General features: G+C 39.3%; 1 protein-coding gene across 2 annotated transcripts in view; it reads left to right on the top strand.

The window, feature by feature from the left end:
- The window catches only part of slain1a (SLAIN motif family, member 1a), a 92,023-nt gene that overhangs the window by 57,356 nt on the left and 19,770 nt on the right, over window positions 1-14,897 (top strand). The window contains exons 3-5 of one of the 2 annotated variants that reach the window (XM_052026295.1): window positions 4-153; window positions 6,084-6,233; window positions 14,019-14,351. In XM_052026295.1, the coding sequence (XP_051882255.1) occupies window positions 4-153; window positions 6,084-6,233; window positions 14,019-14,351 (633 nt within the window). The remainder of the gene's footprint in view (window positions 1-3; window positions 154-6,083; window positions 6,234-14,018; window positions 14,352-14,897) is intronic. The other variant, XM_052026297.1, reaches the window with a different exon arrangement.

Genomic DNA, 14,897 nt, shown 5'->3' with positions numbered 1-14,897 from the left:
AAGCCAATCGATGGAAAAGTCTCTTTTCAAGTTCTTACTCTTCTGGCCTTCCATGTAGTCCGTTTGCAGGGTATAGTCCATATACCAATGGGTTTAGCTCTCAAAGCCTCTACAAACCTGTTACTAAACAATTACTAATCCCTGAAAGAACAGGTAGAGTATAACACTGGAACAGCTTGAATATGTTTTGTTTCTCTTAATGTGAGCTTTGCATATGTACTGCTACCTGCATGAACCACCTAATATAATTCCATGAAGGAAAACCTGGGTAATCATCTCATCTCTTTAGATTGAGACTTCTATAACAATAAAAAAAAGTTAATTCAAGCCTCAGGAAAAATTCATGTGCCATAAAATGATGCTGATAAAGTCAATGTTTTCATTTCAAAAATTCTTCCCAAGGAGAAGTTGCTCCATATATGTATGGCATTAAATGTGTTCAGTTGGCTTTGAATACAGCTGTTGTCCCCATTGCTTCTGCTGTAGGTGTGGAAGGTAGTTTATTTATCGTCATGTCCCAACCACATTCCGGAATGGAGTGGAAATTCATGCTTGGTTGCATGAGCTAAATGTGTAATACTATAATGATTGTGCATTGAATATTCTTCTGAAACTTTGGTTCTATTGCGATGAATTGGAAACAAATTTCAGAAAGAGTTCAGTGCTCATAATTTACCACACTGTAATACTAGGAACGTTAAAAAGCTTCTTTTATCATATTCTGGGAAAGTATCTGTCAACATAAAGTAAGAACTTGAAGATTAATAAATTCATGTGGAGAAATTCTAACACAATGCATTTGTCAGATATAACCTCACATTTTCAAGTGAAATTTCCCTATGTGTTGTTGTAATAACCCATTTATGTTCAATGTAAGAGAAAAAGAAAAAGTTTCTAGATAACCACTTCAAGTGGTCGTGTGCCTTTATTCAGGAACGAAGCAACACCTAATCACTATTATCTGAACCGAAGATGATAGTCGCTGTTTATTAAAATTATTGCTGACTCCCACTGGTATAGCTATACACTGGTTGTTTTTTGGCTGAGTTGACCTTTTATATAATTGAAAAACTTTGGTTAAGGTCCAAAGCTTGGATTGTACATACTTCCCAAGTTTGGAAGAGGCAGGGACAAGAAATTGGGCTTGATTTTCAAAGCTTGTGATTTGTGAGAGAGAGCAAGTTGACAGAGAGATGGAGTTCTTGAAAAGGGTGATTTACCTTTGTCCAAAATATAATCTGAAGGATGGTCCAATGTAGAGGGAAAAAAAACACCAATCCTTTGCACTAATTCTGCACCACACAGTACTGCATCCAGACACCTCCATAGCTTCCCTCGTGTTTGCACCTGAAGTGTTGTAGATAATATCATGAATATTGAACATTAAATACTTGTGCATTCAGAGTTACCCTAATAGCATTAAATGCAGCTCAAGAGCAAACTTTCCCATGAAATCCTGGGGTGTCTGCTTCTCTAACTCTCACTTTGGGGCTCTCTGTCTTCAGGATATTGTCAAAGAACTTTTGACTTTTTGGGGAAAAAAAGTTTTCTATTTTTTGTGCCTAATGCAAATAACTGCTAATCTTTTTATATTTCATTTTGGAGTCATGTTCAAAAGTGTGCCTTGTCTGAGTCGTTGAAATCACAAGTCCCCCTGTCCCGTGTTGAAGTCCATCATCTGTGCCTCTTTTGAATACCTAGCAGGTATTTTCCTTCCTATATCTTCGCTCCCTGATCTTATACCAGAAATTAATTGAGATGACTGTCAGTAAAGCCAGTATTCTTTTTCCAGTCCCTGAACCATCCTTCTACATTCCTATGTCTGCTTTTAAGACCATAAGACATAGGAGCAGGCAGAGGAGTGTAGAAAGGTGGTTCAGGGACTAACCATGGCTCCTTCAATTGTTTTGGCTCCTTCAGCTATTGCAACTGGTATGTTGCACTTTCACCATCCTCCACCAAAGCAAACCACAGGGGCATGAAGACTCCTGCTTAGAGTGGAGCTGCAATCTCTGCCATGGCACAGCAGAACACAAGGGCAGGATCTTATCCACAAATACCACCAATGTACAAATAGCAGCACTTGGTGCCCAAGAACTAACTTACCAACAGGGTACTTTTCAATAAAATTTGCAGCCTTAAATTTCTTTCTTTTATTTATTGATGGGCCTCCATTTTCCTTACCGCTTTTAAGACTTCAATGGCGTTATACGGAGAGCATCACACTATCAGTGAGTGTCTCGATTCGATTCCAAGATAAGAAGGTTGAGCAAGGTTTGATCTTCCCCATATGTAATGTGTTCCTAGCAAATCCTAGGTGCGTGGCTTCCAGTCATTGCATGGAATGGAAGATTAACTCCAATGTCCAGGCTTAGAAGATAAAACAGATTGATCTTACTAATTGCATAGGAGGAAGCCATTCCCCCATCAGATCTATGCTGGCTCCCAGCAGAACAATGCCAGCAGACCCATTTTTCCACAGGCCTACAACTTGTTCTCTCTCATGTGTCCACGAAACCCTCTTTGGTTCTTTTGCCACCTGTTACACTTAAGAGCAATTTACAGTTGCCACTTGACCGAACATTGCATCTTTGTGAAAGGGGGAAAGAAACCAGAGCACATGATGGAAACCAATGGGAGAGAATGTTTGAACTATACACACTCAGTATCTGAGGTCAGGATTGAACCCGGGTCCTTGGGGCTGTGAGGCAGCCACACCAACGGCTGCACCAATGTGCTGCCCATAAGATCCTCAGAGCAGGGAACTAAAGGCGAATTCAATAGAGTTACTCAAAATCATGAAGGGTTTTGACTGAGTAAATGGGGAGAAACTGTTTGCCCAGTGTGCTCATATTTAAGGTAACTGTCAAATTAATAAGTGTGAGGAGAAAATAGTCATTATGATGAGGAGATTAAGGGGTTATTTGTTAGAAGTCTTCCATTACTGGTCAAGGAACTGACTGGAAGTCGTAGCCTGAACAGGTAGTGGAAGCAGATTTAATTGTTACTTTCCAAAGGGTAAAAGGGACAGAAACTTGAGGCAGAAAAGAATTCGAGGGCTGCGGAGAAAGAGCAAGGGAATGAGTCTGCCTGGATTGCCCTTGTAGAGAGTTTGCATAGGCTGAATGGCCTCCTTTCATGTTCTAACATGATCTGCAAATCGTAGCGTGAAATTGTGTGGATGCAGATTCATTTGTAACCTTCAAAGGGAATTGGATAGATACTTGAAGGGAGAAAATTGCAGGGCAAAGAGGAAAGAACGGGGGATTGAGATTAACCAGACAGCTCTTTCTACGAGATGCCACAGGCAAAATGGCATCTTGTGCCACAAGATTTTATTCTCAGAATCTCTTTCAACAAGTGCAGGATACATGGAGGAGAAAATCACATTTTGTCTGTACCTGAGCTTAAGGTGAACAAGAAATATATCAGGGGGTATATGGATGGCACATTGGCACAGCTCGTAGAGTCGCTGCCCAACAGCATCAAAGAACCAGGTTCCATCCTGACCTCAGATACTATGTGGAGTTTGCACGTTCTCCCTGTGACCATGTGGGTTTTCTCCGGGTGCTCTGGTTTCCTCCCACGTCCTAAAGATGATTGGTAGTTTAATTGGCCACTGTAAATTGTGCCTAGTGTGTAGATGAGGGGAGGATCTGGGGGGAGTTGATGAGAATGTGGAGAGAATAAAAGTGGGATCAGTGGAAATGGGTGCTTGATGGTTGGTGTGGACTAGGTGGGCCGAAGGGCCTGTTTCCCTGCTGTATCTCTCTATAACTCTGTAACTCTGAGAAGCAGCAACTATTATTAATAGTGAGCATAATTGGAATGTAGAGGAGAACTGTACTTTACCAAAAATTCAACATAACAACAAAAGTTTATTAATCACTAAGCTACTTCATACTGTGACTAATTTGCTTCAAACAGGTTTAGAATCTGTCAACAGCATGAAATCTGTTCGAATAAACCAGTCACGTATTCTGTGAATCCTGTCTTGAGTCTCCAACAGCTTGATGAGGTAATCCAAGAGTCGACAAAGCAAGGGCTGTTCCGTTAGATGACTGTATTCCTTCCCTGGTGAGATGTCATTGGGAAGGAATTGCACCAGACACAATATCAACTAAAGATTTTTCTCCTGATTTATAAACCTGCAGCATTGTTGATGATGATTAGACATTTCTTGAAACATATACATCAATCTGTGTAACCAATGCAGGCTCCCATTGTTAGGCAGACATTGTTGAGACTATGGTGTAGTGAACCTGCATTCAATCAGTAATAATCTCATCAATAATAACGATGTCAAGCAGAAAAGAAATCAAAATGAGCTCCTGGTTACTTCTATATGATTAAGCAGATTGTTGCAAAACAGAAGTTTCAGCGTTCCCTGTGAATCAAACTTGTATTCTATTGAGAGCAGCTGATAATGTTCACTGCATATAACCTTCACACAGACATAGATTTTCAACTTTAGCAGGGAAGTACAATTAAAGTCATTGGAAAGGGAAATTAGGCAATGTACCAATGGGCAACTGAATCAAAACAGCCAATTCTACCACCCTACTCACCCCCAAAGTTGGAAGTTGCTCTGTGGAGTTTAACAGTGTGATTACTTTGGTTTTCCTTTCACCTCCTTAAATGCATCAAACATTTTTCCCCAACCCCCACCCTACACACATCATTTTGGCTTTCATACTGAAATGTAACTTTTGCTTGGCTTTTTGCTTCAATGTTGAAGGGCCTGAAAGTTCTGTTTATTCTAAGGGAAAAAGCTAGCAGTTTTATCAGTACTGAGGGATGAACATTTAGTAGGTTTTGAGTGGTATTTTGTTGTCTGATACTTTAATGCTGGTGTTAACCCATCTATTTTATATGTGTCATCCTTTTCCTAAATCAGAGGAAAGTAGAGTGAAACTCTTTAAAATTTTCCACTAATCTTGGTTACAGTAATAACAAATGCATACGTTGAGCCCGAACATACTGTAAATGACAAGTGGGTCTAAATTGTATCTCATAAAAGATGTTATATTTCTCATTCAAAACATCCTCATTGTGTTAGCAGGCTCCAACAACTATAGGATCACTTTAAACTGTGGCAAATAATCTGAAGTTGATGGTTGTCTTCATTATACATTTTGCTTGTAATCCTCTTGCCCAGGAGGGAATTCTCCCAGGCAGTCTCAAGCATGTACAGAACTTCTCATACCTAAGTACTTTCAAACTTAGTTTTGTTGACCTACTGGATTTTTACTCAATCAGCTTCAAACCCAAACAGTGCAAGCCTGCTTTCTGGGAAAAGATAATCCTGACAATGTATCAATGGTGTTGTCCTTGCTGAGTCCCTTTCTAAAAGTGGTGGAGTTGCAGTATAAAAACCAAGAAAATACCTTCAGACAACTTTCACCATAGTGGCAATTTTGAGAACAAGTTATAACTGTGGAACTAAATTTATATTATCGTGTTTTTATTGCACCCCCCCCCCCAAGACAATATCTCATGTTGTTTATAATTAAAACATCAAACCTGCAACCAACCATATGTTGATGCAGTTCTGTTCTAACCATTAGGAGATCGTAAATGAGGGTCAAAGTGGCCAAGTTTTCTTGCCACCTTTGCTGGGTTCTGTTCATTTGCAGCATTGTTTGTGACAACCATGTACGAGTAGTTTATCTGTTTGTTAATACGTCATAGCAAGAGAGCTACAATGACTTAAATTCATTAAACTACACATAACAAATATCCAGAAAACTGTGAAAACCAGCTGTCTGTAAGCAGGGTTTATAAAATTGGAAAAACCTATTCTCTGTGAGGAAAAAGAAAAGCAGTTTCTAATCAAGTTCCATAATCCATAGCACAAAAGCAGAGGTAATTATCCAAGTGCCTCTGCATCTCGTGCAGCTTTGATCCCGAATACTTTTTTCAAATTGGTTGAACCTCCAATTTTTATTGCCAGATTTATCCTCTTCTGAGTCAGTCTTAGGAAGGGACTTAGAAGCAAATATTATTGCAGTTTTATTTAGTTAGTTAAAATGTTTAATCCCCATAAAATACTAATACTTGCCTTTGCTTACATGTGTTCACAGGTTATGCAAGTAGAAATCTTCCACTCAGCCCACAGTCATCAATCGACAGTGAACTGAGCACTTCTGAGCTGGATGACGAGTCCATCTCCATGGGTTACAAACTACAAGACTTGACAGATGTCCAGATCATGGCAAGACTACAAGAAGAAAGTAAGTGCGCTATAAACTGATTGTTATATATGTGGCACTTATTAGCAAGTATATATTATGTGTCAAAGTGTGTTAGCAACTTTAGCAGGTACAGTGATTTAGATATTTCTCTTCGGTTGAAACTTGACTCCATTTTACAGGTCAAGTCATGGTTGAGCAACTGTAATGGATGTCTGATGCATAACTCATTCAATAAAGCTCACCATTGAAAACAGTTCAGAGTAGTTGCCACAAAACTTGGTCTTGAACATCTCTGGCTGAATTCGGTCAGATGAAGCTCCAAATCTGGATTATGCCCACATCATAATTTCCATTCCTGTTTGCAATATAAAGCACAACTCAGATTGCTTTACTAGCAATAAAATACTTTGAAATACTAACAGGTCATGCTGAAAATACTCAGAAGGTCAGGCGAGATTAGCAAATAGGAAGGAGCTAAAGTAACAAAGTCACTGAAGAACTGATCAACTTCTTAAATAGTTTTTTTCTTAAATTCTTGAACTTACTTACTTCCTAAAATTAAAACAATACTTCATGAAATTACCATTCTTTTTTCTAAATTGTTCACGGGATGAGGCTGTTGCTGGCAAGTCTGGAACTTCATGTAGTCATTCCACACAGAAGTAGGCCATTTGCCCCAAATGATCATGCTAACTGTCAAGTATACATCTAAGCAAATTCCATTTACCTGTACTTAGTATATAGCCTTCTTTGCCTTGGTGATATAAGTGCTGTAGATACTTACTAAATGTTGTGAAAGTCTCTACTTCCACTACATATTGACAAACTTGGGCTGTTTTCTCTGGAGCGTCGGAGGCTGAGGGAAGACCTGATAGAAGTTTATAAGATTATGAGAGGCAGAGATAGGATCTTTTTTCCCAGGGTAGAAATGTTAAGTACTAGAGGACATGCATTTAAGGTGAGCGGGGCAAGTTTAAAGGAGATGTGCAGGGCAAGTTTTTTTTACACAGAGAGTGGTAGGTGCCTGGAATAGGCTGCTGGGCGGAGTGATGGAAACAGATACAGGAGTGGCATTTAAGAGGTTGTTAGATATACACATGAATATGCAGGGACTGGAGGGATATGGATCATGTCGAGGCAGAAGAGATTTGGTTTAATTCGGCATCATGTTTGGCGCAGACATTGTGGGCTGAAGGGCCTGTTCCTGTGCTGTACTGTTCTATGTTCTATGTACCTCCTTGGGCAGTGTGTTCCAGATTCCATCCACCCTCTGGAAAAGACTATTGTTGTCTATTCCTGAATTGCCTTCCAGGCCATTTTAAGGGTGCAGTGAAGGTGCAGTCATTAAACTATCAGAAATGAAAACAGAAAATGCTGGAAATATTCAGTAGCATCTGTGGAAAAAGAAACAGTGAAGAGCACAACAACGGATTTGTGTAAAGCTAGCTCCCACAACAGTAATGTTTACTAATTAAATAACTTACTTATTATTAATGTTAACTGAGGAATAAGATAAGATATCTTTATTAGTCACATGTACATTGAAACACACAGTGAAATGCATCTTTTTGTGTTGAGTGTTCTGGGGGGCAGCCCGCAAGTGTCGCCACGCTTCCAGCGCCAACATAGCATGCCCACAACTTCCTAACCCCTACATCTTTGGGATGTGGGAGGAAACCGGAGCACCCGGAGGAAACCCACGCAGACACGGGGAGAACATACAAACTCCTTACAAACAGTGGCCGAAATTGAACCTGGGTCGCTGGCGCTGTAAAGCATTACGCTAACCGCTACACTACCATACCTGCCGTACAGTACAGACGGTGGCTGCACTTTTCAGAAGAGTGCTGTTGGATCTTTTACATCCTCCTAAGAGTGGCTGAGGGCTTAACAAAATGTCTTATCTGGTGGAAGGCTTACCCTTATTGCTGCACAAGAGCTTCAAGCTAGGTTTTTGCACATAGACTCTAGAGTCAGATTTTAACCCAGCACCTTCTGACTCAGAGGTGAGAGTGCCATCAGTTGAGCCATCGCTGACACTTGCATACTGGAATGATTACAACTCCAGGTAACACTGCTGAATCAATTAGAATAATGTGTTAATTTTCATGTAATTAAGCAGTTGTGATGTACAATCTACTCTTAATTCAAAGTGACAATTCAAATTACCTGTGACTTAGTTTAGCGCTAAACCTCCACTGGACCATGTTGTTTGTAATGCTTATTTTGAATTACTGGCTCATTCAATTTTATCACATAAAATTTTATGTTGAATTATCAGGAGTAGGCTGTGGTAGTTTCTTGTCAAATTTTTCAAGTGTGTTATGCTGTAATTCTTGTAGATGAAATGCTTTCAGAGCTAATGCAACATTTTATTGTACATTCCCTATGAGCTATTTATAATTTTCTCCAGTAAGTGCTTGGTATAGGGCTATGAGAGATCTGTTCCTGATTTTGTATTTCTATTTATAGTAATCTAATGGGATTTTATAATAATTTTAAACCCCTCTGAGTAGACCTATCACTGAAAGGGAGTTTAATGGCTGGTGAAAATTTTGATCTCAAACAAGGTTTTAATGCTGACAGGTTGTTCTGGAATACTCTATGTTAATAATTCACTTTTTGCTTTCAAATGTTAAATATTAGTTTTGTAAATAACATACAATTCACTTTCTCTTAATATTGAGCCAGTGTTAATATTGGTACATGGATCACAGATTTATTAATTGAACAACTTTTAAAGGGACTATTTTGCAACAATGCATTTTTCACATTATACCTGATCTTTTAATGAATATTGTTTGTTGTAAGTATCATTCTGACCTTAGGGTATTGCAAGCAGTTTCACAGATAATGAAGTGCTTTTGAAGTGTAGTCACTGTGTAAATTATGACTTTGCAACAACCAATTTGCACAGAGCAAGCCCTCCAAAAAGCAATGTGATGAGGATCAACTTGCTGATGTTAACCGAGGAACAAACTATGATATGTTTGTATGTAGATATGTAATTGCATGCAAGTACATAATGTCAGTGGGAGAAATGGTGAGTGACTATATTGTTGCATTAAAAGATTTATTCAGGCTTTGCAAATTTGTTAACCTGTATACTGCAGAGTTGATCTGTGTGTGTTTTAAATGATGAATAGATTCAGTCTAATTTGTTAAGCATGCAGAAGACTGGCATTTGACCTAGCTTTCACAATTGCAGTTTTGATGGAATTTTAACCATTATCAAGCAGAAGTATGATGGTAGCTTATTGTCAGAAAGCAGCAGTGAAAGCTGCACTCAGAAACGAGGTCAGCACTATTGAGTGCATGTGATGTAAGATCTTGCTACAAATGCAATGGGAGTCACCACAGATCTGTTCCTTTAATGAAACCAATTATTGTAAGCGTCATTAGGGGCATTCATTAATGAAACTCAAAGCAACCAACTGGAGCGTTGCTACCAATGGGAGCTCATCACCAGGAGGAGCTTTCTCCTTCGATAAAATGTAGAGTTGAAGTCTGGCTAAATTGAATCAGATTCTGATAGGTCTGAATTACACTTATCATTTTCAGAAATGGCATCAAGCAACAAGCTTTCAAAACACAAGTAAAGAGTAAATGACTAAGCCTTGAAATAAATATTGAAACAGCAGCAGGTTGTTCTGTTATGAGTAGAAATCTATACAGGATGGAATTCAGACATTTGTCTTTGATAGAAAGTACAGCTGTTCTCAATAAGAACGTTGGTGAAGTAGTGAAGCCGTAAGGATGAATACAATGCATTGTGTGATTATACTGACTAATAATAAGAATTCCAAGCAACTTGCATCACTAGGAAGACTAAAGGTGAATTGGAAAAACATGTTTAGCACCCATGTGGATACTGCAAGTTTACACTTGGGTGACAATAGTAAAGCAGTTAGCACTGCTGCCTCACTGCTCCAGGGACTGGGATTCAATGCTGATCACGGAGGCTGTCTGTGTGTAATTTGCACCATCTCACTGTGACCTTGTGGGTTTGCGCTGGGTGCTAATCCCAATGACGTGCTGGCAGGTTAATTAACAACTCTAAATTCCTCATTAGTGTAGGGAGGTGGCAAAAGAATCAAAGGGGAGTTGATGGGTTTTTGTGAGAGAGAATAAATTGCAGGACTACAGGGAAATAAAGAGAGAGAGATTGGGATTGATAAAATTGCTCTACTGGGAGCCAGCACGAACCCAGTGGACTGAATGGCTTCCTCCCATCTCTTACCTCGTGAGCAATGATATTGCATAAATATAAGAAAACTTTAAGGGTTATCACACTGGAAATTACTGGCCACAAGCCACATATCTGCCTTAAGTCTGTTGCCCAGAGTGTATGGTGCAAACCTTGACAAGTTAAAGGAGATGCAGATAAAGAGGTAGGGAACATGAAGAAGATTGAGCCCTAGCAAAGACAACTTAAGATAACTAGGCAATCCCAATTGTGAGCTCATACCCAAAGATGACAAGTTAGTTCAATTGTGCATTGGCTATAAAGTGACTCTCAGTTAGGCTGCTGACACTGAGCAATGCACTTTAGCATCATTCCCCAAGGTATTGAATTGGCAGTAGGAACCAATTTCTTCATGAAGTCAAAGTTGTTGTACATCTTTGCTCACCAGAAAGAGAGAGTCAATATTGTCTCACCACAAATATGCAGAATGGTCTGTACTTTTACACAAAATTGCTGCGTGGAGTTAAGTTGTCACTGAAGATTTTCCATTTGACAATGGACAAGATCCTACGAAGAATAGACTATTGCTAATATAACCAGGATGAGCTTCTTTTAGCACTTAGGACAAAAAAAATCACTTTATAGAAGAGGTTCTCAAAGGACGACATCACCAGGATGTGGATCTTAGATTGCTGGTTGATTTGTTTTGTTTTGGATTGAAGGAGGACAACGATGGTTTACAACCCATTATGAATGAAGGTGAAGCTGCTGTACTTGGTGGAGAGCTCAAATAATTTTTTGGGGCATGGTTCAGTATTCTTTTTTAGGAACTGCTGCACCAGTATTAACACTAGTGCAGCAGATCCTATAAAGGAATGAAGCATAGACATGGAGTAAAGATCAATAGAGAGTATATGACTTACTCAAAAAGAACTTAACTACTAAGGCTTGCTGGTAGATTGTGACCAGAAGAGTACCTTGAAGATTGTGTGTAATTCCTCCATATGGAGCGTGCACCGTTATCAGTTACATCATGAATGATAGTCAGGAGAAGGCAATGGCAGTTGTGCCTTGCTTTTTAACTGAAAGTGAATGCAATTATGTGCAGAGAGGAAAAAAGGTGCTACCTTCAGATTTTGGACTGAAGAAGTTTCACAAGTCAAGTCGACTCAAGTCAGGTCAAGTTTATTGTCATGTGTACAAATATGGTGAAGTACAGGTACAATGAAAAACTTGCAGCAGCATCACAGGCATGTAATTACAGACAACACACAGAGTTTAACTTACACATAAGATTATACAAGACAGTGGATAGAGAAAAAAAGACTGCAAAAGCAAGACATTAGTGCAAAAAAAAAGACACCAATTCATATTGGGAAGATCTTTCATTTTAGTCATGGATCACAAGTCATTTTAGGTCTAAAGCTAGTGATTTCAACCATGGCAGCTCCTAGACTGCAGAGAAACATGAATATCTCAATATTTTTGCATGTTGAGCATTGGTCTTGCAAACAAGATGTAATTGCAGATGTTTCATCCAAGCTAAATCCAGAAGATTCTGGTGTACGTAGTGAGAACATGTATTTTACCTTATGATTGGGATGGGGTGACTTTCCAAGTGCAGCTGCAGCAGTCACTGCGGCAACATATCAAAGCGTGCTTCTGAAGTGAATCGATGTGTGAACTCTCAAAGGCTAGACCTATTCAGATAAGTGCCCAAACGTGGATATGCAACCATTTTAAAATAGAGGATTTGAATTGTTCACTGATCAAGGATTTATGAAGTGAAGTCATTGAATGGTCATCCCAGTGTTCTGAGAAGGCAGATCATAGATAATTCCACTCAGGACAAACTAGCATTTTAAACACGAAAGTTACTGCCAGAAGTTTATATTGGCTAGTTATTGACAAAAGTTTTGACAACTTAGTGGTGACATGTACAGCTTGTCAGATTGATCAAAGATACCCTCACAAACATGACAGTGGCTGATGTACAATTTCAGAGTCCATGTCGTTTTTTGACAAAAAGGCATTGATAGTTTTCTGGAGACACAAGAGACTGCAGATGCTGTAGTCTAGAGCAAAATGCAAACTTCTAGAGAGACTCAGTTGGTCGAGCAGCATCTGTGGAGGCAAATTGAAAGTTGACATTTTGGGGTGAGACCCTGCATCAGGACTGATGGTTTTCTATTCCTTATTGATGCTTAGTCTAAATGTGTTGAAGTTAGACATGGGATCATGCACAACAGTGGAAATTTAATGAGATGAAATTGATTATTGAGCCACATGGAGTACCTGATAAATTGGTGACAGATTATGGACCTTAATTTGCGTCCTAACTGTTCGAAGGCGTCATGAGGTGCAACAGCCTCAAACGTTTTTTCATACCATCCAATCCCTAACAGGGCAATTGAAATCTCTATAAGTATTCTTAAGGAAGACTCCAGGACACAAACTTTCCAAGGTTAATCAAATTTAATAATGAATCACCGGTCAGCTAATATCTTGTTCAAACGTTGTACAGAGCTGTTGATGCGTTGCAGATTTTGAACATGATTGAGTTTAGAGGCCTGCTTAGAATAATGTTCACACAACAATTAAAACAAAAGCAAAATTTTGACTCATATTCCAATAACCCATTTGAAAGAAGCAAAGAGAAGCCATTGAGACAACATGAGGTGGGAGTATTAAGACTGATGAGCATGAGTAGGATATTGGTAAGATAGTAAACGGCTGCAGTTCTAAACCATATCTTTGCATCTTGTCAAAAGTACATGTATTGACCAAACAATCACAGTGAGAGACATAACCATGAACATTGATGACAAATTCATTCTAGAACTGGATACAGAACCAACTTTTGGAGGAGATAAGCTTACAGAGAGTAGAGTCAGGATGCCACACACTTGTCAGATCATGAAGTAATACTGGGTCAAGTGTATGAGAAAGCCAGCTAACAGACTGAACTAATAATTTCTCATTTGCATAATTGGGTACAATACTCGCATTGCTTTTTCAATTGATATGATGATCTGTTGAGGTAATGATTTGTGGTGTATGTGAAGTAAGAAAATATTGGTTATCATTAGCCTGCAGTGAAGTTTTCACCCATGAAGCTCCTGGTGTATCCTACATGGTAAGGATAGCAGGTAGCAGCAATAAAAGGCTGTGTCACAGACTATCTTCAAATGCATTACATAACTGGAGGGCAGAGTGCTACAGAGGATTCTTTTGCTCCTTTTCCAAATACTGCTGGTAGCTTTTAAGGCCAATACTAGAGAGGCTATGGATCCTCACATTATCGTCTCATCCCAGAAGCGCAGCACTTCCTCAGTAGACCGATCTCTGGAATGGGATTTGAACCTATGACCTTCTGACCCAGAGGCAAAATCACTACCAACTAATCCAGGGCTAACACCTCAATAATTCTACATACTGATTCATTGTGCAGTGAAAAGTTTATTCATATTTTGTTAACTGCCTTGCATGTTCTATTTTAGTGCTATCAGTAGTGTCATCAGGATTTAGTTTTTAGAACAGAAGCATTTATTTTACGGTATTTCATAAATTGGGAGCTTCTGCTCAAAGTGGCAAATTGTTTCCTAATTATGTTTGCAATCCTCTTTCCTGACCTCCAGGTCTACGACAAGATTATGCTTCCACTTCAACAACTATCTCTCAACGCAGCTCCAGTACATCACTATATTCAGTAAAGCGGGGGACAGGGAGTGACCAGGAATATGATTGCTGCAGTCTCGAAGACGAAGAAGAATTTGACCAACTTCCACCACAGCCTCGACTCACCAGATGCTCTCCACCTTTACGAAGCATGCCGCATTCACAGACTTTTTCCAGCATCAGAGACTGCAGAAGAGGCCCAACACCTTCCTCCTACTTGAATTCCAGTGCTTATCCATCCTATTACTCACAAGGTCATACCACTGAGCAACACCAGTACCGGACCAGTGCAGGTAAAATCCTGAAGGTCAACAATGACACGGCTTATTTAGGATTTATATTTTCAAGACCAAGGTGTACATATTGGGGTACAGAGGTTCTTTTGTATCATTCAGTGCTGCCACCAAATCAGGAATAGCGTGGGTAAAACCTCTTTAAAAGATGTGGGGTCTTTTGTTGTACATGTTAAGCATGCGAAGTTTGCACTTCTGAAATTCAGTCTCATTATTTCAGCACATGATAACACATTGTGTGTTTTGTGCATCCGGCAGAAGATTAATTTCCACACTACATTTGTTAGAACATTTGTTCTATGTTCTATGTTAATCTTAACTATGTGTGAGAGGACTTACATTGCCCTGCCCAATCTTTGATTCATTGCTTATTAACTCTACTCCAGTGAAGGAACTACCCAACCACTTTAAATGCGAACTACAGTGTTGTACTTCAAAATAGCAATTGATAACATTTAAAAATGTTTTCAGCACACTCAAAAATTTGTACACCGCATGCCTTGTGTACCTCAGATATACTGCTGCAATTTTCAGCCTCCAAAGAAC

The sequence above is a fragment of the Pristis pectinata genome, chromosome 11, assembly GCF_009764475.1.
Source record: "Pristis pectinata isolate sPriPec2 chromosome 11, sPriPec2.1.pri, whole genome shotgun sequence".
NCBI lineage: Eukaryota > Metazoa > Chordata > Chondrichthyes > Rhinopristiformes > Pristidae > Pristis > Pristis pectinata.
The sequence above is the reverse complement of the archived record's forward strand: the minus strand, read 5'-3'. Positions and strand labels throughout refer to the sequence as shown.